This window comes from Phyllobates terribilis, unplaced genomic scaffold, assembly GCF_046119375.1.
Source record: "Phyllobates terribilis strain yellow unplaced genomic scaffold, ASM4611937v1 Scaffold_25__1_contigs__length_18738178, whole genome shotgun sequence".
Lineage (NCBI taxonomy): Eukaryota > Metazoa > Chordata > Amphibia > Anura > Dendrobatidae > Phyllobates > Phyllobates terribilis.
In genome coordinates, this window is record NW_027362785.1 from 11,113,248 (window position 1) to 11,138,343 (window position 25,096).

At 50.9% G+C, this 25,096-nt stretch overlaps 1 protein-coding gene across 1 annotated transcript in view; it reads right to left on the reverse strand.

Annotated features, from left to right (window-relative positions):
• Window positions 1-341: 341 nt before the first annotated feature.
• Window positions 342-25,096, reverse strand: part of PITPNC1 (phosphatidylinositol transfer protein cytoplasmic 1) — a 283,058-nt gene continuing 258,303 nt past the window's right edge. Inside the window, exons 5-9 of the mRNA XM_073660333.1 lie at window positions 17,313-17,384; window positions 16,883-16,978; window positions 13,432-13,587; window positions 13,219-13,282; window positions 342-5,819 (exon numbers count right to left, since the gene is read on the reverse strand). Coding sequence (XP_073516434.1) covers window positions 5,518-5,819; window positions 13,219-13,282; window positions 13,432-13,587; window positions 16,883-16,978; window positions 17,313-17,384 — 690 coding nt within the window. The 3' untranslated portion in view covers window positions 342-5,517. The remainder of the gene's footprint in view (window positions 5,820-13,218; window positions 13,283-13,431; window positions 13,588-16,882; window positions 16,979-17,312; window positions 17,385-25,096) is intronic.

The following is a 25,096-nucleotide window of genomic DNA, read 5'->3' on the forward strand; positions in this document are numbered from 1 at the left end:
GTGTTCGGAGGAGGAGCTGATCAGTGACAGGCGGACGGTGAGGAGGGAGGAGGCTCTGAGGGGGCGGCCGGGGGACGGCCCTGGATCAGGGAATGTTATATCTGGCACCGGTCAGGCGGCGTCACTGCTGAACAGAAAGAATTCCTAAGAGGTGGGGATAGGTATGTAAATGAGTCATATGTATGTAAATGAGGGGGAGGGTCATGTTTATGATAATGAGGGGGAGGGGTCAGATGAATGTAAATAAGGGGGAGGGTCATATTTATGATAATGAGATGAAGGGGTCAGATGCATGTAAATGAGGGGGGAGGGGCGTTGGATTTAAAAGACGACACAAACCCTTGTAAAGATTTCTTGGAAGTTTATTTACAAGACGACATAAGGAGAAAGGAAAGAGAAGGCGACGACTGGGTGAGAAGATGGCGGTCGTGCAGATCATCGTGCGCCCCTCGCTACTTGTACAGACGGCGGACGCATTCCCTTCAATGGTCACCCGGTCACACAGGGGCCTCATACATTGAAAAAAAAATAAAAGATGGAGGGGTTGCCCATAGCAACCAGTCAGGCCTCGGCTTACTGCATAGTTGAGAAGTAAAAGCTGTGATCTGATTGGAGGAGTGTCCAATCACATTCAAACTCTTGTTTTTCTAGAAGTGATCTGATTGGTTGCTATGAACTGCATGGAAGCCAATCCTATCCCTGCAGGAATAACTTTATTGACAGATATTTTTCATGGACAAGAACATCAGACGACTACTTCCAACATGGATATGACCGGAAGTCCGAACCAGCGCGAACGGAAGCCCGAACCAGCGCGAACGGAAGCCCGAACCAGCGCGAACGGAAGTCCGAACCAGCGCGACCGGAAGTCCGAACCAGCGCGACCGGAAGTCCGAACCAGTGCAAACACGAGACTGAAAGAAAACCAGCCGTAGCCAATCAGATCACAGCTTCTCGCAGATATCACTGGTTGCTATGGGGAACTTGCTTTACTGCGTGCTGTGCTGCTGCTGGCAGCCATTTATTTTGGTGGGGGAGGGGCTTAGAGATATAGATATATAGGGGAAAATTAAAAAAAAAAGAACATTTCCAAAGCTCACATCTCTGCTTGCTGTCAGTGAATGGAAACCTCCCACCTCTGATGTACCTCATAGTGGAGAAGTGCCGCCGCCCTAGAGGTGAACGGTGGAAGTTTCTATTCACTGACAGCAAGCAGGTGAGGAGTCAATACACAAAAAAATGCCGCCTGAAGCTTCCTAGATTTATTGTTTTTATGCGACTTCTTTCTCTTGCATATTTTTTTAAAAGCCTTTTTTTTTAACATTTTTTGGGGTTTTTTACAGTAAAAACAAACAAAAAAAAATACACTCAAAAATAAAAAGTAAATTAGTTTTTGTGTTCAGTCGGGTCCCGGAGAGAAAACTTTTCACATAAAAAATAATAAAAATTAAAAAAAAAATGGCGGAAATGAAATCATGAACAAGGCGAAACCGAAAAGTCGATGCTAGGACCGTAGAACCAAAAGTTTCCAAAAATTCTTGTAAATTTTATATTTATTTTTTTTAATATTGGTCCTGAAAAATGTCACAGTCCGACGGAAGAAAATAATCCCGGGACATCATGGAAGCCGTAGAACGGAAAAAAGAAAAAGTGGTCGGGTAATACCAGAAAACCGAAGCCGGATAAGCGGCGCCAGGGATGAACGTCGCACGGCTTTTCACGGAACGATAACTCCCTGAGCTTGGTACGAGCCAAGAACATGGTGACCGTGGCCTCCTCCTATATACACACACGGGCAGAGGGTCTTGAGGGTCCCGGGACCTAGATTCAGATACTTCCCTCAAAGATAATTACTGTCGGCCAATCGGATTGTACAATCGGCTTAGACTTGGGAAGGATAGCCAATCCTAACCCTAAACTATGACTACGGTCATCACTGAACACAATACGTGAGGCATCACCAGCTTCAGATTCACGTTGTTCATTGACCCGGATTCTGCCAATCGAATGATCACCAGTTGGGGAAGATGGCGGGATGATGTCTTGGCTAAATTGCAAACGCCTTTACTGCTACCTTACTGGCATTGGGCAGCCATCTACCAATGTCATCGGTGGGGACTAGACATTGGAAAGGTGTTCAGAAGCCTTTAGGTGGAGGTTGTTGACCCCCTCGGGTGGAGGTTGGTGACCCCCTCGGGTGGAGGTTGGTGACCCCTTCGGGTGGAGGTTGGTGACCCTCTCGGGTGGAGGTTGGTGACCCCCTCGGTTGGAGGTTGGTGACCACCTCGAGTGGAGGTTGGTGACCCCCTTGGGTGGAGGTTGGTGACCCCCTCGAGTGGAGGTTGGTGACCCCCTCGGTTGGAGGTTGGTGACCCCCTCGGTTGGAGACTGGAGACCCCCTTAGGTGGAGGCCACTAACACCTCCCATGGCCAGAAGAAGGTGCATCCGTAATAAAGTAATCTCATGCCTCAAGGACAGAAACCTATTGGGAGTTCTCTCTCCACGTTTTTTTTTTAATATATATATTTTTTTACAAAAATTCCAAAGGCTCAAAAACTGTACAACATTCCAAAAATCTCCAGTCCATAGGACATATCTCCAAGATGGTGGCTACCTGACAACGGCAGGTCATTATCTAGAGAGACAGTCTGGCATGGACACAACATGGCCGAAATATGGCCCAGGGCAGACGTGGATAAAGGATATCCCTAAAAGTAAAAGGCGCTGGCCGAAATATGGCCCAGGGCAGCCGTGGCTAAAGGATATCCCAAAAAGTTAAAGGCGCTGGTATTATCTGAAAGCTTTAGAATTGCATTCCAATTTTTTTATTATTTTTTTTACATAAATTGTGGGGCCGATCAGGCGATCGTGGCGGATTCAGTTCTTCTGATCTTCTCCTCGATTGGTCCACTGTATCAGGTCATTTTTTCTTTTCTTTACTAAGACTATTCTGGAGCCAAATCGGTTCCGTCCGGGTCACAAAATGAACAACCTAATTAGCGGACGGCAATATTCTCGGCCGCCAGATAAGAACGCGCGTCAGTAGGATGCAAAAACAAAATCACAAGAAGTACGCAAATTATGATATTAGAAAAAACATTGAAAACAGAGAAGATATTAAGAAAAGTATAACCACCCCCTTCTAGACTACTAATTATAATATGTCCCGCCCTCTTGTTCTAATAGACAATAACGAGAAAAAAAACAGAACTAAGATGTGAAGAAATAAAAAGACCCCGATCGTCTGATCTAAAGTGAGACTTGTGATGACTATGTACACATGGCTCCTTATTGACATCTGTGGTTTCCTTGCTGTCCTGAGCCCAGCGAGGTATGGTCATGCTACATCTGTATGGAGGATGCGCGTACCCGTTAATCTAGAATACAATTATAACGTCTAACATGCAACCAAGCAGAAAGCCACTCCCCTGAGGAAATAAAGCCCCACCCCCAAGGAGTGAAAGACACTCACGAGGATGTGAAAGCCCCGCCTCCAAGGAGTGAAAGACACCCATGAGGAGGTGAAAGCCCCGCCTCCAAGGAGTGAAAGACACCCATGAGGAGGTGAAAGCCCCACCCCCTAGGAGAGAGAGACACCCACGAGGAAGTGAAAGCTCCACCTCCAAGAAGTGAAAGACACCCACAAGGAAGTGAAAGCCCCACCCCCTAGGAGTGAAAGACACCCAAGAGACGGTGAAAGCCCCACCCCCAAGGAGTGAAAGACACTCATGAGGAGGTGAAAGCCCCACCCCCAAGGAGTGAAAGACACCCACTAGGAGGTGAAAGTCCCTCACCTGAGGAGTCAGAGCTCCGACCAAAGAAGTGAAAGCCCCACCCCCAGGAGAATAAAAACACCCCCATGAGGAGTGAAAGCCTATCACCTGAGTAGTCAAAGCTTTGATCCAAAGAAGTGAAAGCTCCACCCCAAGGGGTGAAAGCCTCTGAGAAGTGAAAGCCCCACCCCCAAGGAGTGAAAGACACATCCATGAAGTGAAAGCCTCGCAAATGAGGAGTCAAAGCTCCGACCCAAAGGAGTGAAAGCCCCACCCCCAGGATAATAAAAACACACCCATGAGGAGTGAAAGCCTCTCACCTGAGTAGTCAAAGCTTTGATCCAAAGAAGTGAAAGCTCCACCCCAAGGGGTGAAAGCCTCTCATCTGAGAAGTGAAAACTTAGCACATGAGGAGTCAAAGTTCCGACCCAAAGGAGTGAAAGCCCCATCCCCAAGCAGAAGAAATACACACCCTTGAGAAGCGAAACCTCGCACCTGAGTGAAAGCCTCACCCAAAAGAAGAAGGAACACACACCCATAAGGAGTGAAAGCCTCTCACCTGAGAAGTGAAAGCCCCACCACCAAGGAGTAAAAGACACCCCCATGAGGAAATGAAAGCCTCGCACATGAGGAGTCAAAACTTTGATCCAAGGGAGTGAAAACTCCACCCCAAAGGAGTGAAAGCCCCACCCCCAAGAAGAAAACCACACCCATGAGGAGTCAAAGCTTCTCACCTGAGAAGTGAAAGCCCCACCCCAAGGAGTAAAAGACACCCCCATGAGGAGTGAAAACCTTACACCTGAGTAGTCAAAGCTCTGACCTAAAAAAAAAGTGAAAGCTCCACCCCCAATGAGTGAAAGCTCCACCCTCGAGGAGTGAAAGCTCCACCCCCAATGAGTGAAAGCTCCACCCTCGAGGCGTGAAAGCTCCACCCCCAAAGAGTGAAAGCTCCACCCCCGAGGAGTGAAAGCTCCACCCCCGAGGAGTGAAAGCTCCACCCCCGAGGAGTGAAAGCTCCACCCCTAATGAGTGAAAGCTCCACCCTCGAGGAGTGGCATTTAACTGTTCTATTTCCAGGAATAAGAAGACAAAGATTTCCAGCAAAGTGGTAGCTAAATATTACTATCTAACCATCTCCAAACTAAACTACACCTTCTCTACGCTCGGAAGAAGCCGCCCCGGCAGCAACATGGCTCATAAAGCCCCATGCTTAGTAATGGGCCCCTATATCTGTGACAGGGGCCCCTGGACGTGCATCGAGGTATCACAGCGTCCCCCCACAAGCTTAGTCTGCTCCTGTCATGACCGTTAGTAAAAGATCAATTCATGCAGATGGTTTCTCCGAAATGTGTACGGCAGCACCGCAACGAGAAGCAGATTCAGAGCTGAGCGAAACGCGTCAGCCGGTATGTACTCCCTGTCTATCTGGAGTTCCCATATCTACAGTAAAAGCAGCAGCGGTTCTAGCCTCAAATCCTCCAAAAAACAAAAAAAAAGGCCTTCCTTTCTTCTAGAAGAATACAATATGCGAATGGTCGGACCGAAAAAAATTACAGTCTGAATGTCGAAGAACAAGCAATGGGATAAATGAAGGGGGAGCAGCGGGAAGGAGCGCCCCGGCCGGAGGAGGTTCGAAGACATGGCTGTGAAACGCGCGTTGGGGTTCCTCGCTCCTCCTTTTAGGATTTCTACGCCCCTTTTTGGAAGGGGAATGGGAGCAGTTACTCGGGGTGAGTGGACTCGTTACTCGGGCTCGGGGTGAGCGGACTTGTTACTCATGAACATGCTTTGTGCGCTAAGGGAGGGGTCCGGCAGCGTTAACGTTTCCGGGGCGGATTTCTTCCGGGGTCGGTCTTTGGGAACAGTCAGAAATTCTGGCGCCTCGGTGGTCAGAGGGGTGGAGGGTGCACTGGAGGGTCCGCTACGGGAACAGGAAGGCAGCGCAATGTCAGTGATTGATATGGCTGGCGGGAAGATCCCAATTTTCCTGTTAGTGGCTTCCTGAGTCGTCCGCTCGTACTCCCGCACTTCATCCATCGTCATGTCTGCAAAGGCAAGGAAAGAAGGTTCAGGGTAAAGCGACACCTGTGACATCACCAGATCTGATAACATCACATGGCTCCTCCTGGCTGTGTGATGTCATCGTGTAATCAGCAACCACATAGATCACCGCATGGAAGCAAAACCACTGATGATGGGCGGCCATTGTGTTCCCTGCATACTTTTATCTAAGTAGCATTACCGGCTCTGTCCAACGCTGCCGTGACCAGACGTACGGATGTCACCATCACAGCCAAAACCACCGGGCAGATAGAAAAACAGAAATCAGTGATGTCATCACCAGGGGGCGGACTAATGTCTGATCACACGTCATACGAGTGATGCCATCACCAGGGGGCGAACTGATGTCTGATCACGTCATACGAGTGATGCCATCACCAGGGGGCGAACTGATGTCTGATCTCGTCATACGAGTGATGCCATCACCAGGGGGCGGACTGATGTCTGATCACACGTCATACGAGTGATGCCATCACCAGGGGGCGAACTGATGTCTGATCTCGTCATACGAGTGATGCCATCACCGGGGGGCGAACTGATGTCTGATCACGTCATACGAGTGATGCCATCACCAGGGGGCGGACTGATGTCTGATCACATGTCATACGAGTGATGCCATCACCGGGGGGCGGACTGATGTCTGATCACGTCATACGAGTGATGCCATCACCGGGGGGCGGACTGATGTCTGATCACACGTCATACGAGTGATGCCATCACCGGGAGGTGGACTGATATCTGATCACGTCATACGAGTGATGCCATCACCGGGGGGCGGACTGATGTCTGATCACACGTCATACGAGTGATGCCATCACCGGGGGGCGGACTGATGTCTGATCACGTCATACGAGTGATGCCATCACCGGGGGGCGGACTGATATCTGATCACGTCATACGAGTGATGCCATCACCGGGGGGCGGACTGATGTCTGATCACGTCATAAGAGTGATGCCATCACCGGGGGGCGGACTGATGTCTGATCACGTCATACGAGTGATGCCATCACCGGGGGGCGGACTGATGTCTGATCACGTCATAAGAGTGATGCCATCACCGGGGGGCGGACTGATGTCTGATCACGTCATAAGAGTGATGCCATCACCGGGGGGCGGACTGATGTCTGATCACGTCATAAGAGTGATGCCATCACCGGGGGGCGGACTGATGTCTGATCACGTCATACGAGTGATGCCATCACCGGGGGGCGGACTGATGTCTGATCACGTCATACGAGTGATGCCATCACCGGGGGGCGGACTGATGTCTGATCACGTCATAAGAGTGATGCCATCACCGGGGGGCGGACTGATGTCTGATCACACGTCATACGAGTGATGCCATCACCGGGGGGCGGACTGATGTCTGATCACGTCATACGAGTGATGCCATCACCGGGGGGCGGACTGATGTCTGATCACATGTCATACGAGTGATGCCATCACCAGGGGGCGGACTGATGTCTGATCACATGTCATACGAGTGATGCCATCACCGGGGGGCGGACTGATGTCTGATCACACGTCATACGAGTGATGTCATCACTGGGGGGTGGGGCTGATATCTGATCATGTCATACGAGTGATGTCATCACTGGGGGGCGGGGCTGATATCTGATCACGTCATACGAGTGATGTCATCACTGGGGGGCGGGGCTAACAACCTCTCGCACATGGTATACAGCTGGTTGTCAGCAGTAGTAGCTGAGGAGCTGGTCCCCTCATCACCAGCGAGTCCCTTTCCCTCCATTACCACCGGTGGCCGTATTTCGGGGGTGATAGTAACAGACCGGCACCTACACTTTCTTGGGCGGCGCTGCCTATCTCGTCTTGTGCCGGGGAGTGCTGGCTGCACACTTTTACGTTCGTTTTGAATTGCATATTTTTCTCGAAATGTCGGACGTCCTCCAATGTCATATCTGCAAAGAGTCCAAAGTGACAGCTGTGGTCATCGGAGGACAGGGAGGAGGGAGCAGAAGATTCGGTGGAGGATAGGCGTGCGGGATCTAGACGCCGCTAGCTTTATCGTGTCTCATAAAGTTAGTGTGAATCAGAAGAGGATTAGGCAGCGGTGATACAGGAGGAGCAGGAGGACATAATGCTACAGGAGGGGTCAGGGGAAGATGGCAGCCAGGGATCTCTTAGAAAAGGATTCAAGAGATCGCGACGGAAAGAAGGAAAGATCTGCAGATTTCTACTTACCTGGAGGGAAAGAAACAGGAAGAAAACACTCAATTATTACAAGAGCCTGAAGACTATAACCCGGCGAAACGCGAGAGACTAGTGACATCATGGAGGCGGAGGCGCCAGAGTCTGAGCAACAGCTCCATGCAGGATCGATTAGCCAGGCCTGCTCTGTACGGTCAGGATAGGGATTGATTGGCCGTGCCTGCTCTGTACGGTCAGGTTTAGGGATTGATTGACCGTGCCTGCTCTGTACGGTCAGGATAGGGATTGATTGGCCGTGCCTGCTCTGTACGGTCAGGATAGGGATTGATTGGCCGTGCCTGCTCTGTACGGTCAGGTTTAGGGATTGATTGACCGTGCCTGCTCTGTACGGTCAGGATAGGGATTGATTGGCCGTGCCTGCTCTGTACGGTCAGGATAGGGATTGATTGGCCGTGCCTGCTCTGTATGGTCAGGATAGGGATTGATTGGCCGTGCCTGCTCTGTACGGTCAGGATAGGGATTGATTAGCAATGCCTGCTCTGTACGGTCAGGATAGGGATTGATTAGCAATGCCTGCTCTGTACGGTCAGGATAGGGATTGATTGGCCGTGCCTGCTCTGTACGGTCAGGATAGGGATTGATTGGCCGTGTCTGCTCAGTATGGTCAGGATAGGGATTGATTGGCCGTGCCTGCTCTGTACGGTCAGGATAGGGATTGATTAGCAATGCCTGCTCTGTACGGTCAGGATAGGGATTGATTGGCCGTGCCTGCTCTGTACGGTCAGGATAGGGATTGATTAGCCGTGCCTGCTCTGTACGGTCAGGATAGGGATTGATTGGCCGTGCCTGCTCTGTACGGTCAGGATAGGGATTGATTGGCCGTGTCTGCTCTGTACGGTCAGGATAGGGATTGATTGGCCGTGCCTGCTCTGTACGGTCAGGATAGGGATTGATTGGCCGTGCCTGCTCTGTACAGTCAGGATAGGGATTGATTAGCAATGCCTGCTCTGTACGGTCAGGATAGGGATTGATTGGCCGTGCCTGCTCTGTACGGTCAGGTTTAGGGATTGATTGGCCGTGCCTGCTCTGTACGGTCAGGATAGGGATTGATTGGCCGTGCCTGCTCAGTATGGTCAGGATAGGGATTGATTGGCCGTGCCTACTCTGTACGGTCAGGATAGGGATTGATTGGCTGTGCCTGCTCTGTACGGTCAGGATAGGGATTGATTGGCTGTGCCTGCTCAGTATGGTCAGGATAGGGATTGATTGGCCGTGCCTGCTCTGTACGGTCAGGATAGGGATTGATTGGCCGTGTCTGCTCAGTATGGTCAGGATAGGGATAGATTAGCCGTGCCTGCTCAGTATGGTCAGGATAGGGATTGATTGGCCGTGTCTGCTCAGTATGGTCAGGATAGGGATAGATTAGCAATGCCTGCTCTGTACGGTCAGGATAGGGATTCATTGGCCGTGCCTGCTCTGTAAGGTCAGGATAGGGATAGATTAGCAATGCCTGCTCGGTATGGTCAGGATAGGGATTGATTGGCCGTGCCTGCTCTGTACGGTCAGGATAGGGATAGATTAGCAATGCCTGCTCTGTACAGTCAGGATAGGGATTGATTGGCCGTGCCTGCTCTGTACGGTCAGGATAGGGATAGATTAGCAATGCCTGCTCGGTATGGTCAGGATAGGGATTGATTGGCCGTGTCTGCTCTGTACGGTCAGGATAGGGATTGATTGGCCGTGCCTGCTCTGTACGGTCAGGATAGGGATTGATTGGCCGTGCCTGCTCTGTATGGTCAGGTTTAGGGATTGATTGACCGTGTCTGCTCTGTACGGTCAGGATAGGGATTGATTGGCCGTGCCTGCTCTGTACGGTCAGGATAGGGATTGATTGGCTGTGCCTGCTCTGTACGGTCAGGTTTAGGGATTGATTGACCGTGCCTGCTCAGTATGGTCAGGATAGGGATTGATTGGCCGTGCCTGCTCTGTACGGTCAGGATAGGGATTGATTGTCCGTGCCTGCTCTGTACGGTCAGGATAGGGATTGATTGGCTGTGCCTGCTCTGTACGGTCAGGATAGGGATTGATAGGCCGTGCCTGCTCTGTACGGTCAGGATAGGGATTGATTGGCCGTGTCTGCTCAGTATGGTCAGGATAGGGATTGATTGGCCGTGCCTGCTCTGTACGGTCAGGATAGGGATTGATTGGCCGTGTCTGCTCAGTATGGTCAGGATAGGGATTGATTGGCCGTGCCTGCTCTGTACGGTCAGGATAGGGATTGATTGGCCGTGCCTGCTCTGTACGGTCAGGATAGGGATTGATTGGCCGTGTCTGCTCAGTATGGTAAGGATAGGGATAGATTAGCCGTGCCTGCTCTGTACGGTCAGGATAGGGATTGATTGGCCGTGCCTGCTCTGTACGGTCAGGATAGGGATTGATTGGCTGTGCCTGTTCTGTACGGTCAGGTTTAGGGATTGAATGGCCGTGCCTGCTCTGTACGGTCAGGATAGGGATTGATTGGCCGTGCCTGCTCTGTACGGTCAGGATAGGGATTGATTGGCCGTGCCTGCTCTGTACGGTCAGGATAGGGATTGATTGGCTGTGCCTGCTCTGTACGGTCAGGATAGGGATTGATTGGCCGTGTCTGCTCAGTATGGTAAGGATAGGGATAGATTAGCCGTGCCTGCTCTGTACGGTCAGGATAGGGATAGATTGGCTGTGCCTGCTCTGTACGGTCAGGATAGGGATTGATTGGCCGTGCCTGCTCTGTACGGTCAGGATAGGGATTGATTGGCTGTGCCTGCTCTGTACGGTCAGGATAGGGATTGATTGGCCGTGCCTGCTCTGTACGGTCAGGATAGGGATAGATTAGCCGTGCCTGCTCTGTACGGTCAGGATAGGGATAGATTGGCTGTGCCTGCTCTGTACGGTCAGGATAGGGATTGATTGGCGGTGCCTGCTCTGTATGGTCAGGATAGGGATAGATTAGCCGTGCCTGCTCTGTACGGTCAGGATAGGGATTGATTGGCCGTGCCTGCTCTGTAAGGTCAGGATAGGGATAGATTAGCAATGCCTGCTCAGTATGGTCAGGATAGGGATTCATTGGCCGTGCCTGCTCTGTAAGGTCAGGATAGGGATAGATTAGCAATGCCTGCTCGGTATGGTCAGGATAGGGATTGATTGGCCGTGCCTGCTCTGTAAGGTCAGGATAGGGATTGATTGGCCGTGCCTGCTCTGTAAGGTCAGGATAGGGATAGATTAGCAAGCAATTGATAGGCCATGCTTGTTTTGGATTTATAGATGGATTGTTGTGCGGGGATTGATTGAGCATCCTGCTCTGTTTCGGTGGGCTTACACAGGGATTAATTGAGCATCCTGCTCTGTTTCGATGGGCTTACACATGGGTTGATTGAGCATCCTGCTCTGTTTCGGTGGGCTTATACAGGGGTTGATTGAGCATCCTGCTCTGTTTCGGTGGGCTTATACAGGGGTTGATTGAGCATCCTGCTCTGTTTCGGTGGGCTTATACAGGGGTTGATTGAGCATCCTGCTCTGTTTCGGTGGGCTTGTACAGGGGTTGATTGAGCATCCTGCTCTGTTTCGGTGGGCTTACACAGGGGTTGATTGAGCATCCTGCTCTGTTTCGGTGGGCTTACACAGGGGTTGATTGAGCATCCTGCTCTGTTTCGGTGGGCTTACACAGGGGTTGATTGAGCATCCTGCTCTGTTTCGGTGGGCTTGTACAGGGGTTGATTGAGCATCCTGCTCTGTTTCGGTGGGCTTGTACAGGGGTTGATTGAGCATCCTGCTCTGTTTCGGTGGGCTTACACAGGGGTTGATTGAGCATCCTGCTCTGTTTCGGTGGGCTTACACAGGGGTTGATTGAGCATCCTGCTCTGTTTCGGTGGGCTTATACAGGGGTTGATTGAGCATCCTGCTCTGTTTCGGTGGGCTTACACAGGGGTTGATTGAGCATCCTGCTCTGTTTCGGTGGGCTTACACAGGGGTTGATTGAGCATCCTGATCTGTTTCGGTGGGCTTATACAGGGGTTGATTGAGCATCCTGCTCTGTTTCGGTGGGCTTGTACAGGGGTTGATTGAGCATCCTGCTCTGTTTCGGTGGGCTTGTACAGGGGTTGATTGAGCATCCTGCTCTGTTTCGGTGGGCTTATACAGGGGTGGGTGACTAAACATATTTAGCGTAGACAGAATATACCCAGCACTCTCTATAGAGAGTATGCACAGAGCAGACATGAATAATCGATCCTGCGAGGAGTCAACGTATAGTCTGGTATACAATATATCATCAGATAGGACGGCTTATAAGTAAAACTCATGCACTATGGCTGACGCCTTCATCCAAACCCCCACCCATCCCGGCTGCATCATACAAGGCAAGCATCAGAAGAGATGATACCTGTGCTGGGAAGCAAAGAGTTAATAACAAAATCAGACCGATATATCAGACTGAGCCATAGAACGCCCCTTTAAGTCCACCTTCCCCATAGTTTAGGACCGCTTCTCCAGCAATCACCACTAGAGGGCAACAGTACATAATCTATCAAATCCTCAGCTGGGATGGACCCCGAGCCCGATCATGGCTCCGCCAGGCAGATGTCTGCTCTCCCCATGCGGCCATCTCAGAATCTAGTCATTCTGAAGCTTCTTGTTGAGAACTGTCCACAGTTCCTTGGTTCGTCTTCCTGGAAACACAGCTGCTGAGATGCTGCCCCTCGTTATCCAAGGGATATGTTCCTGCACCGTCTAATTGGACACAACCCACAACTGGTAACACCCAGTTGTCGATTTATTCATACATTTCCAGGAGGAATAACAGAGGAAATGAACAACACACGAAGTTCTGTTACGCTGAATAAAACCTTTTATATACTTAAACGGATGGTTTATCAAAACCACAAGTCCTCTATGAGCAGTTGCAGGTGGGAGTGACAGGGACCGCGATGGGTCCCACAGTCAGGCCTAGTGATGCTCAATCTGGAAATTATCTAAAATATAAAAGTTTATTCTCATTTATAGTAATAAAGAATCAGTCTTTACTTTCTGTCTCAGCATCTGGACCCATCAGCCTCTCATGTCCGCCCCAGATACAAAGCCAGCTATCTAGAAGACGTTGTGCCCACTGATCTCTCCCATTTGCAGATCACCTATTATTTTCTTTGATTTAACCATTTATGAACCACACTGGTCACTTACCGTACCACTCATCCACCCACGCGAAGGCTTGTCGGTGTCCGATGAGTAAGACATCTCTCACCACCTGCACAGAAGAGGATCTGTCATTCTGCTGGAAGATGCACCCCCAGGACGACCACACTCACCCCCAGGGACGACCACACTCACCCCCAGGGACGACCACACTCACCCCCAGGGACGACCACACTCACCCCCAGGGACGACCACACTCACCTTGTGCACAAACTGCTCCACTCGCGTCTGCAGCCCCCAAACCTCAAACTTCACCGCGACCAACTTATAGGAGCACATGATGGGCTGCTGCGACTCCCTCCAGCCGTCCCCGAGATGGCCCCTTCCCGTCTTCTCAGATTTGAAGGTTCTGGGGTCCTGAAACAATAAAAATCAGAAACTGAGTGGGGGGAGGGACGCCGTATCTGCTACAGTGGACCTGTACCACAAGTACCAGAATGAATCGCGTGGGACACGTGGGCCTCCAAGGGGCGCCAAGACTTTCAGAGTTCTATTCTTTGCGAAAAGCATTTCATCAGAGAAGAGGGGGGGGGATGTCTTATTTGGGGTGTTGGGGGGGGATGTGTTATCCAGGGGCAGGAGATGTCACGGGTGTGTCAGAGGTGACAGACAGTCGCCCTGCAGTTGGTTGCAGGAGATCTCTACGTTTGGCATTACAGACATCTTCTTAGAGGCTGCCTGTCTCTAGGACCCAGCGGCTACCTCCCTCTGGCTAATTATCTCCCTGGCCTGGGTGTATAAATGCCTGTTGTGTCTGAGAGGGAGGTGCCGGCGATATTCATTACTACCTGTGAAGGCTTTAGCAAGAGCAGTACTTTGTCCTCTCTGGAGCTTGAGGCCGTGTGCACATTTGTCTGGAGTCCTTTAAAGCTAAGCAATCCCCCCCTGTTTGTCTTACCCTTGTTGTCTATAGAGTTTAGTGGAGATCAACTAGTGCTCATCTCCTCCCTTCCCTAACCTTAGCCATACGCCAGGGAAAGTCAGGTCGAGGTACGCGTGCGGCGATTGGCGAAGAACCAATATACGAACGGTAGTTGACAAAGGGTGACACTAGACCAAACTAGGAGGTCTCCACTCCCCCCTTTCCCTAGTGGGTTGCCTTTCACTCTTCCCTCTGTGTTGCACTAAGTCTTTCCCACACCCTGCGTGACAGTGGAGGGGGATGTGTTATCTGGGGGAGGGGAGGGGGATGTGTTATCCAGGGGGAAGAGGGGGTGGTGGGATGTGTTATCCAAGGGGAGGGGAGGGGGGGATGTGTTATCCAGGGGGAAGGGGTGGTGGTGGGATGTGTTATTCAGGGGGAGGGGAGGGTGATGTGTTATCCAGGGGGAGGGGAGGGTGATGTGTTATCCAGGGGGAGGGGAGGGGGATGTGTTATCCAGGGGGAGGGGAGGGGGATGGGATGTGTTATTCATGGGAAGGGGAGGGTGATGTGTTATCCAGGGGAAGGGGAGGGGGATGGGATGTGTTAATCATGGGAAGGGGAGGGTGATGTGTTATCCAGGGGGAGGGGAGGGGGATGTGTTATCTGGGGGGGAGGAGAGGGGGGGGGGTGTTATCTTGGGGGGGTGTTATCTGGGGAGAGGGGAAATGTGTTATCTGGGGGGAGGGGGGAGACATGTTATCCAGGGAGGGGGGGGGTGCACCCCTTATACTGTGTGTCCTGGATCATGGAGCAGAGACACAAGTGTTCACTCTTAAAGAGGACATGACGTCATTAAGGTATAAGAACAGCACTAGCGGGGTCTATCAATGTCTTCACCGTATGCTCCTCCGCCTCATTTCTGGCTCCAGCTCCTCCCCTGCATTGGTAGCTCCTCCCACTCATAGCTAGTAGCTCCGCTCATTGATAGATTAAGCTCCTCCACCTCATCTATAGCTCCTCACATTAGTTTCCTACTCTGGCCCCCTCCTCCTTGTTTGTATATCTGGCTCCTCCCCCTATTCTCTGGCTCCTCCTTATTTATAACTCCAGCTCCTCCCTCATTTCCTGCTCTGGCTCCTCCCTCTCGTTTCTATCTATGGCTCCTCCCCCTTGTTTCTTGCATCTCCAGCTCCTCCCCCTCATTTCTGGTTGTGGAAACTATCTCTTCATTTGTACTTTTGTCTCCACCCCCTCTTTTCTGGCTCCTCCCCCTTGTTTGTATCTCAGACTCCTCATACTTGTTTCCTGCTCTGGCTCCTCCCCCTTGTTTATATCTTCAGCACACATTTGTTCCCTGCTCTGGCTTCTCCCCATTATTTGTACCACCCGCCCTTCACCATCTTTTTTCGGCTCCTCTCCTGGTTTATATCTCCAGATCCTCTTCCTCTTTTCTGGATTTTCCACATTGTGTCTCTGGCTCCTCCCCCTTGTTTATATCTCCAGCTCCTCTCCCTCTGGCTCCTCCCCCTTGTTTGTCGATTTGGCTCCTCCCCCTTGTTTGTATCTCTCTTTCCTCATACTAGTTTACTGTTCTGGCTCCTCTCCCTTGTTTATTTCTCCAGCTCCTCCTCCTTGTTTATATTTCCAGCTCCCTCCTCTTTTCTGGCTCCTCCCCATTATTGTACCACACGCCCCTCATCATCATTTTTTGGCTCCTCCCCTTGTTTATATCTCTGGCTCCTCCCCCTTGTTTATATCTCCAGATCCTCCCCCTTGTTTGTATCTCCAGTTCCTCATACTAGTTTACTCCTCTCCCTTGTTTATATTTCCGGCTCCCCCCTCTTTTCTGTATCTCAGGCTCCTCATGGTCATTTCATGCTCCAGCTCCTCCTCCTTGTTTATATCTCTGACTCCTCCCTCTTGTTTAAATCCTCGGCTCCTCCCCCCGCTGTGTTCTCTGCAGCCTGTGTGACCACGGTGGGGCGGCGGAGCATGACCACGGCGGGGCGGCGGAGGAGCGTGGCCACGGCGGGGCGGCGGAGCGTGGCCACGGCAGGGCGGTGGAGAGTGACCACGGCGGGGCGGTGTAGCGTGACCACGTCAGGGAGGTGTAGCGTGACCACGTCAGGGAGGTGTAGCGTGACCACGTCAGGGAGGTGTAGCGTGACCACGTCAGGGAGGTGTAGCGTGACCACGGCGGGGCGGTGTAGCGTGACCACGGCGGGGCGGTGGAGCGTGACCACGGCGGGGCGGTGGAGCGTGACCACGGCGGGGCGGTGGAGCGTGACCACGGAGGGGCGGTGGAGGGTGACCACGTCGGGGAGGTGGAGCGTGACCACGTCGGGGAGGTGGAGCGTGACCACGTCGGGGAGGTGGAGCGTGACCACGGCGGGGAGGTGGAGCGTGACCACGGCGGGGAGGTGGAGCGTGACCACGGCGGGGCGGTGGAGCGTGACCACGGCGGGGAGGTGGAGCGTGACCACGGAGGGGCGGTGGAGCGTGACCACGGAGGGGCGGTGGAGCGTGACCACGTCAGGAAGGTGGAGCGTGACCACGTCGGGGAGGTGGAGCGTGACCACGTCGGGGAGGTGGAGCGTGACCACGGTGGGGCGGTGGAGCGTGACCACGGAGGGGCGGTGGAGCGTGACCACGCCGGGCTATATCTCTACCTGGGAAGGCCGGGGGCCACTAATATGGCCGTTGTTCCCTCACCCGCGGCGGCGGCACCTGTAACCATCACTGATGACATCACTGCTCAGAGATTATAAGACGTCTGGGGCCACTCACCTCCGTCTCCTTGTAGTATCTCTCCGGCACCTCGTCGCAGGCGATATCGATGAAGCAGACCTCGCGCTCCAGGTCCTTCAGCTCATTGTGAAATATCTGCAACCACAAAAGACCGGGTGACGCCAATATACACACATCGACCAATCAGGGTGCAGCTCTGTGGAAGGTGGATAAATGGAAGGAGCCGTCTGACTTTATGGTCCGGAATGTTTGATAATCCGGCAGGTTCATTGGACTTCTGGATTGGACTGAACTTCCAGCGCTCACCACTAGATGGCAGCACGGTGACACGTTCATCCTCCCATGGGTTTGCACAGAACAGATGTTTTTTCTGGGTTTTATTAAAGGGCTAATATCATTGTCATGGAGATTTATGCTGAGACGACGACATGTGGGGTCCGGATTGTGTCCCCCTCACATTCATACTCACATCGTCGTTACTCCCTTTATTGTCCTCGTACTTCGTCTCTATGTGGATGGAGAATTTAGGAAGGAATGAACACTGAAAAAGAAAAAGAAAACTGAAAATAATCCCAATCCCACAATAAAAGGGTTAAATGGTAATCCCACCAGTCTGACCAGAAGCCAAATACACAGATAGGAGGACGAAAAAGGGGTGTAAGAGTCTGCGCACGACGTGTGATCCTCAGGGGCGTTGTATTGGAAGGAATAACCCCGCCCCCGCGGAGCTGGAAGCCGGGGGATAGGATGGAAGAGTCCCAGCGTCCAATAATCTGTGTGATAGTTATATCTTCCAGAAGATTGGCTGAAGGGAACTGGTGACACAGTAAGTGTATAGCACTAATCTAGAAGGGTCAGATCATTATATCACTAGATTGTCAGCTCCTCGAGGGAAGGACTGATCATATCACTAGATTGTCAGCTCCTCAGGGGAAGGGTCTGATCATATCAGTAGATTGTCAGCTCCTCGAGGGAAGGACTGATCATATCACTAGATTGTCAGCTCCTCGGGGGAAGGGTCTGATCATATCACTAGATTGTCAGCTCCTCGGGGGAAGGGTCTGATCATATCACTAGATTGTCATCTCCTCAGGGGAAGGGTCTGATCATAGCACTAGATTGTCAGCTCCTCGGGGGGAAGGGACTGATCATATCACTAGATTGTCAGCTCCTCAGGGGAAGGGTATGATCATATCACTAGATTGTCAGCTCCTCGGGGGAAGGGTCTGATCATAGCACTAGATTGTCAGCTCCTCGGGGGGAAGGGACTGATCATATCACTAGATTGTCAGCTCCTCAGGGGAAGGGTATGATCATATCACTAGATTGTCAGCTCCTCGAGGGAAGGACTGATCATATCACTAGATTGTCAGCTCCTCAGGGGAAGGGTCTGATCATATCACTAGATTGTCAGCTCCTCGAGGGAAGGACTGATCAGATCACTAGATTGTCAGCTCCTCAGGGGAAGGGTCTGATCATATCAGTAGATTGTCAGCTCCTCGGGGGGAAGGGACTGATCATATAACTAGATTGTCAGCTCCTCAAGAGAAGGGACTGATCATATCACTAGATTGTCAGCTCCTCAGGGGAAGGGTATGATCATATCACTAGATTGTCAGCTCCTCGGGGGAAGGACTGATCATATCACTAGACTGTCAGCTCCTCGGGGGAAGGGTCTGACCATATCACTAGATTGTCAGCTCCTAGGGGGGAAGGGTCTGATCATATCACTAGATTGTCAGCTCCTCGGGGGAAGGACTGATCATATCACTAGACTGTCAGCTCCTCGGGGGAAGGACTGATCATATCACTAGACTGTCAGCTCCTCGGGGGAAGGGTCTGACCATATCACTAGATTGTCAGCTCCTCGAGGGAAGGACTGATCATATCACTAGATTGTCAGCTCCTCAGGGGAAGGGTCTGATCATATCAGTAGATTGTCAGCTCCTCGGGGGGAAGGGACTGATCATATCACTAGATTGTCAGCTCCTCAGGGGAAGGGTATGATCATATCACTAGATTGTCAGCTCCTCGAGGGAAGGACTGATCATATCACTAGATTGTCAGCTCCTCAGGGGAAGGGTCTGATCATATCACTAGATTGTCAGCTCCTCGAGGGAAGGACTGATCATATCACTAGATTGTCAGCTCCTCAGGGGAAGGGTCTGATCATATCACTAGATTGTCAGCTCCTCGAGGGAAGGACTGATCATATCACTAGATTGTCAGCTCCTCAGGGGAAGGGTCTGATCATATCAGTAGATTGTCAGCTCCTCGGGGGGAAGGGACTGATCATATAACTAGATTGTCAGCTCCTCAAGAGAAGGGACTGATCATATCACTAGATTGTCAGCTCCTCAGGGGAAGGGTATGATCATATCACTAGATTGTCAGCTCCTCGGGGGAAGGACTGATCATATCACTAGACTGTCAGCTCCTCGGGGGAAGGGTCTGACCATATCACTAGATTGTCAGCTCCTCGGGGGGAAGGGTCTGATCATATCACTAGATTGTCAGCTCCTCGGGGGAAGGACTGATCATATCACTAGACTGTCAGCTCCTCGGGGGAAGGACTGATCATATCACTAGACTGTCAGCTCCTCGGGGGAAGGGTCTGACCATATCACTAGATTGTCAGCTCCTCGGGGGAAGGGTCTGATCATATCACTAGATTGTCAGCTCCTCAGGGGAAGGGTCTGATCATATCACTAGATTGTCAGCTCCTCGAGAGAAGGGACTGATCATATCACTAGATTGTCAGCTCCTCGAGAGAAGGGACTGATCATATCACTAGATTGTCAGCTCCTCGAGAGAAGGGACTGATCATATCACTAGATTGTCAGCTCCTCGAGGGAAGGACTGATCATATCACTAGATTGTTAGCTCCTCAGGGGAAGGGTCTGATCATATCATTAGATTGTCAGCTCCTCAGGGGAAGGGTCTGATGATATCACTAGATTGTCAGCTCCTCGGAGGAAGGACTGATCATATCACTAGACTGTCAGCTCCTAGGGGAGGGTCTGATCATATCACTAGATTGTCAGCTCCTCGGGGGAAGGACTGATCATATCACTAGATTGTCAGCTCCTCGGGGGAAGGGTCTGATCATTATATCACTAGATTGTCAGCTCCTCAGGGGAAGGGTCTGATCATATCACTAGATTGTCAGCTCCTTGGGGGAAGGGTCTGATCATATCACTAGAGTGTCACCTCCTCGGGGAAAGGGACGGATTATATCACTAGATTGTCAGCTCCTCGGGGGAAGGGTCTGATCATTATATCACTAGATTGTCAGCTCCTCGGGGGAAGGGTCTGATCATATCACTAGATTTTCAGCTACTCGAGGGAAGGTCTAATCATATCACTAGATTGTCAGCTCCTTGAGGGAAGGTCTAATCATATCACTAGATTGTCAGCTCCTCAGGGGAAGGGTCTGATCATTATATCACTAGATTGTCAGCTCCTCGGGGGAAGGGTCTGATCATTATATCACTAGATTGTCAGCTCCTCGGGGGAAGGGTCTGATCATATCACTAGATTGTCAGCTCCTCGGGGGAAGGGTCTGTTCATATCACTAGATTGTCAGCTCCTTGGGGGGAAGGGTCTGATCATATCACTAGATTGTCAGCTCCTCGGGGGAAGGACTGATCATATCACTAGACTGTCAGCTCCTCAGGGGAGGGTCTGATCATATCACTAGATTGTCAGCTCCTCGGGGGAAGGGACTGATCATATCACTAGATTGTCAGCTCCTTGGGGGAAGGGTCTGATCATATCACAAGATTGTCATCTCCTCAGGGGAGGGACTGATCATTATATCACTAGATTGTCAGCTCCTCGGGGGAAGGGACTGATCATATCACTAGAGTGTCAGCTCCTCGGAGGAAGGGACTGATATCACTAGAGTGTCAACTCCTCGGGGGAAGGGACTGATCATATCACTAGAGTGTCAGCTCCTCGGGGGAAGGGTCTGATCATTATATCACTAGATTGTCAGCTCCTCGGGGGAAGGGTCTGATCATATCACTAGATTGTCAGCTCCTCGAGGGAAGGACTAATCATATCACTAGATTGTCAGCTCCTCGAGGGAAGGTCTAATCATATCACTAGATTGTCAGCTCCTCAGGGGAAGGGTCTGATCATTATATCACTAGATTGTCAGCTCCTCGGGGGAAGGGTCTGATCATTATATCACTAGATTGTCAGCTCCTCGGGGGAAGGGTCTGATCATATCACTAGATTGTCAGCTCCTCGGGGGAAGGGTCTGTTCATATCACTAGATTGTCAGCTCCTCAGGGGGAAGGGTCTGATCATATCACTAGATTGTCAGCTCCTCGGGGGAAGGACTGATCATATCACTAGACTGTCAGCTCCTCAGGGGAGGGTCTGATCATATCACTAGTTTGTCAGCTCCCCGGGGGAAGGGTCTGATCATATCACTAGATTGTCAGCTCCTCGGGGGAAGGTCTGATCATTATATCACTAGATTGTCAGCTCCTCGGGGGAAGGTCTGATCATTATATCACTAGATTCTCAGCTCCTCGGGGGAAGGTCTGATATTATATCACTAGATTGTCAGCTCCTCGGGGGAAGGGTCTGATCATATCACTAGATTGTCAGCTCCTCGGGGGAAGGACTGATCATATCACTAAATTGTCAGCTCCTCAGAGGAAGGACTGATCATATCACTAGACTGTCAGCTTCTAGGGGAGAGTATGATCATATCACTAGATTATCAGCTCCTCGGGGGAAGGACTGATCATATCACTAGACTGTCAGCTCCTAGGGGAGGGTCTGATCATATCACTAGATTGTCAGCTCCTCAGAGGAAGGACTGATCATATCACTAGACTGTCAGCTCCTAGGGGAGGGTCTGATCATATCACTAGATTGTCAGCTCCTCAGAGGAAGGACTGATCATATCACTAGACTGTCAGCTCCTAGTGGAGGGTCTGATCATATCACTAGATTGTCAGATCCTCAGGGGAAGGGACTGATCATATCACTAGATTGTCAGCTCCTCGGGGGAAGGGTCTGATCATATCACTAGATTGTCAGCTACTCGAGGGAAGGGACTGATCATATCACTAGATTGTCAGCTCCTCAGGGGAAGGGTCTGAACATATCACTAGATTGTCAGCTCCTCGGGGGAAGGGTCTGATCATATCACTAGATTGTCAGCTCCTCAGGGGAAGGGTCTGATCATATCACTAGATTGTCAGCTCCTCGGGGGAAGGGTCTGATCATATCACTAGATTGTCAGCTCCTCAGGGGAAGGGACTGATCATATCACTAGATTGTCAGCTCCTCAGGGGAAGGGTCTGATCATTATATCACTAGATTGTCAGCTCCTCGGGGGAAGGGTCTGATCATTATATCACTAGATTGTCAGCTCCTCGGGGGAAGGGTCTGATCATTATATCACTAGATTGTCAGCTCCTCGGGGGAAGGGTCTGATCATTATATCACTAGATTGTCAGCTCCTCGGGGGAAGGGTCTGATCATTATATCACTAGATTGTCAGCTCCTCAGGGGAAGAGTCTGATCATTATATCACTAGATTGTCAACTCCTCGAGGGAAGGGTTTGATCATTATATCACTAGATTGTCAGCTCCTCGGGGGAAGGGTCTGAAAATTATATCACTAGATTGTCAGCTCCTCAGGGGAAGGGTCTGATCATATCACTAGATTGTCAGCTCCTCAGGGGAAGGGTCTGATCATATCACTAGATTGTCAGCTCCTCGGGGGAAGGGTCTGATCATATCACTAGATTGTCATCTCCTCAGGGGAAGGGTCTGATCATAGCACTAGATTGTCAGCTCCTCGGGGGAAGGGTCTGATCATTATATCACTAGATTGTCAGCTCCTCGGGGGAAGGGTCTGATCATTATATCACTAGATTGTCAGCTCCTCGGGGGAAGGGTCTGATCATTATATCACTAGATTGTCAGCTCCTCAGGGGAAGGGTCTGATCATATCACTAGATTGTCAGCTCCTCAGGGGAAGGGTCTGATCATATCACTAGATTGTCAGCTCCTCGGGGGAAGGGTCTGATCATATCACTAGATTGTCATCTCCTCAGGGGAAGGGTCTGATCATAGCACTAGATTGTCAGCTCCTTGGGGGAAGGGTTTGATCATATCACTAGATTGTCAGCTCCTCGGGGGAAGGGTCTGATCATTATATCACTAGATTGTCAGCTCCTCGGGGGAAGGGTCTGATAATATCACTAGATTGTCAGCTCCTTGGGGGAAGGGTCTGATCATTATATCAGTAGATTGTCAGCTCCTCGGGGGAAGGACTGATCATATCACTAGATTGTCAGCTCCTCGGGGGAAGGGTCTGATCATTATAACACTAGATTGTCAGCTCCTCAGGGGAAGGACTGATCATATCACTAGATTGTCAGCTCCTCGGGGGAAGGACTGATCATATCACTAGATTGTCAGCTCCTCGGGGGAAGGGTCTGATCATTATATCACTAGATTGTCAGCTCCTCAGGGGAAGGGTCTGATCATATCACTAGATTGTCAGCTCCTCAGGGGAAGGACTGATCATATCACTAGATTGTCAGCTCCTCGGGGGAAGGACTGATCATATCACTAGATTGTCAGCTCCTCGGGGGAAGGGTCTGATCATTATATCACTAGATTGTCAGCTCCTCGGGGGAAGGGTCTGATCATTATATCACTAGATTGTCAGCTCCTCGGGGGAAGGGTCTGATCATTATATCACTAGATTGTCAGCTCCTCGGGGGAAGGGTCTGATCATATCACTAGATTGTCAGCTACTCGGGGGAAGGGTCTGATAATATCACTAGATTGTCAGCTCCTCAGGGGAAGGGTCTGACCATATCACTAGATTGTCAGCTCCTCGAGAGAAGGGACTGATCATATCACTAGATTGTCAGCTCCTCGAGGGAAGGACTGATCATATCACTAGATTGTCAGCTCCTCAGGGGAAGGGACTGATCATATCACTAGATTGTCAGCTCCTCGGGGGAAGGGTCTGATCATTATATCACTAGATTGTCAGCTCCTCGGGGGAAGGACTGATCATATCACTAGATTGTCAGCTCCTCGGGGGAAGGGTCTGATCATATCACTAGATTGTCAGCTCCTCGGGGGAAGGACTGATCATATCACTAGATTGTCAGCTCCTCGGGGGAAGGGTCTGATCATTATATCACTAGATTGTCAGCTCCTCGGAGGAAGGACTGATCATATCACTAGATTGTCAGCTCCTCGGGGGAAGGGTCTGATCATATCAGTAGATTGTCAGCTCCTCGGGGGAAGGGTCTGATCATATCACTAGATTGTCAGCTCCTCGGGGGAAGGGTCTGATCATATCACTAGATTGTCAGCTACTCGGGGGAAGGGTCTGATAATATCACTAGATTGTCAGCTCCTCAGGGGAAGGGTCTGACCATATCACTAGATTGTCAGCTCCTCGAGAGAAGGGACTGATCATATCACTAGATTGTCAGCTCCTTGAGGGAAGGACTGATCATATCACTAGATTGTCAGCTCCTCAGGGGAAGGGACTGATCATATCACTAGATTGTCAGCTCCTCGGGGGAAGGGTCTGATCATTATATCAATAGATTGTCAGCTCCTCGGGGGAAGGACTGATCATATCACTAGATTGTCAGCTCCTCGGGGGAAGGGTCTGATCATATCACTAGATTGTCAGCTCCTCGGGGGAAGGGTCTGATCATATCACTAGATTGTCAGCTCCTCGGTGGAAGGACTGATCATATCACTAGATTGTCAGCTCCTCGGGGGAAGGGTCTGATCATATCAGTAGATTGTCAGCTCCTCGAGGGAAGGTCTGATCATATCACTAGATTGTCAGCTCCTCGGGGGAAGGGACTGATCATATCACTAGATTGTCAGCTCCTCAGGGGAGGGTCTGATCATATCACTAGATTGTCAGCTCCTCAGGGGAGGGTCTGATCATATCACTAGATTGTCAGCTCCTCAGGGGAAGGGACTGATCATATCACTAGATTGTCAGCTCCTCGGGGGAAGGGTCTGATCATTATATCAATAGATTGTCAGCTCCTCGGGGGAAGGACTGATCATATCACTAGATTGTCAGCTCCTCGGGGGAAGGGTCTGATCATATCACTAGATTGTCAGCTCCTCGGTGGAAGGACTGATCATATCACTAGATTGTCAGCTCCTCGGGGGAAGGGTCTGATCATATCAGTAGATTGTCAGCTCCTCGAGGGAAGGTCTGATCATATCACT